The sequence below is a fragment of the Sphaerodactylus townsendi genome, linkage group LG04, assembly GCF_021028975.2.
Source record: "Sphaerodactylus townsendi isolate TG3544 linkage group LG04, MPM_Stown_v2.3, whole genome shotgun sequence".
Classification (NCBI taxonomy): Eukaryota; Metazoa; Chordata; class Lepidosauria; order Squamata; family Sphaerodactylidae; genus Sphaerodactylus; species Sphaerodactylus townsendi.
Genome location: NC_059428.1, coordinates 8,140,197 through 8,141,350, shown reverse-complemented (window position 1 = coordinate 8,141,350; position 1,154 = coordinate 8,140,197). Strand labels below are relative to the sequence as shown.

The window sequence follows — 1,154 nt, the reverse complement described above, 5'->3', positions numbered from 1 at the left end:
ATGCTTATTCAAAGCCTATCTAGATAATCTGACATCTGATGACCAGCGTCTCCTGAAGTCAAGAGTCCTTCTTCCCTGCCATCCGATCAGCAATGTGAGGAATCATTCAGGTTGGAACTTGAAAATCTGGTTCCTTCTGGATGCAAAAGTCCCCCCACCACTTGGAATTCCACAGAGGATCTGGAGAGTGCTACTGGTGAGTCACAATGGCGTCATTCACCTCCGCCAACGCCAGCAAACCAGTGCTTGGTCTAAGTGGCTTCCCAGGGCTGGAGATGGTTCACCACTGGATCGGCATCCCCATCTTTTCTGCTTACCTGGTTGCCACCCTGGGCAACTGCACCATTCTGTATGTCATCTGGACTGAGCCTGGTCTGCACCAGCCCATGTATTACTTCCTGGCCATGCTGGCTACCACCGACCTGGGGCTCTGCCTCACCACCGTGCCCACCGTCATGGGAGTCCTCTGGTTCCAGCTGAGGAAGGTCAGCGTATATGTGTGTATTTCTCAGCTGTTCATCGTCCACTCCTTCTCCTTCATGGAGTCTGCTGTGCTCTTTGCCATGGCCATAGACCGCTTCCTGGCCATTCGCTTCCCTCTGAGGTACGCACTTCTGGTGACCTCCAGCAGAGTGGCCACATCTGGGCTGATTCTTCTGCTGAGAAGCACCGTGCTCCTATTGCCTCTCCTGCCTTTCGTTCTACAGTTCCCCTACTGTCGGGACGCAACCCTTTCTCACTCCTACTGTCTACATCAGGACTTGATACGCTTGGCATGTGCCAACACAAGTTTCAACAGCCTTTATGCTCTCATCCTCATCTTCCTCACCATGGGCTCCGATCTCCTCTTCATCCTCATCTCCTACAGCCTGATCCTGAAGGCGGTCCTGGGCATGACCTCTGGGGCTGATGGCCACTACAAGGCCCTGGGCACCTGCGTCTCCCACGTCTGTGCCGTCCTGGTCTTCTACGTTCCGGTGCTCGGGCTCTCCATCGTGCACCGCTTTGGCCGGCACGCCTCTCCCCTTCTCCACGTCATCATGGGCAACATCTACATCCTCCTCCCTCCCTTGATGAACCCCATCATTTACAGCATCAAAACAAATCAAATCTACAGCAGGATCCTCAGAATAGTCTCACCCAAGAGCCCCTAA

General features: G+C 54.0%; 1 protein-coding gene across 1 annotated transcript; it reads left to right on the top strand.

The window, feature by feature from the left end:
- The first annotated feature begins 206 nt into the window (after positions 1 to 206).
- Positions 207 to 1,154, top strand: LOC125431229 (olfactory receptor 51V1-like). The gene has a single exon (XM_048493990.1). The coding sequence runs from the start codon at positions 207 to 209 to the stop codon at positions 1,152 to 1,154; it is 948 nt and encodes a 315-aa protein (XP_048349947.1).

Excerpts from the sequence above, each read along its gene's own strand:
- LOC125431229 (XM_048493990.1), top strand. The coding sequence starts at position 207 with ATGGCGTCATTCACCTCCGCCAACGCCAGCAAACCAGTGCTTGGTCTA.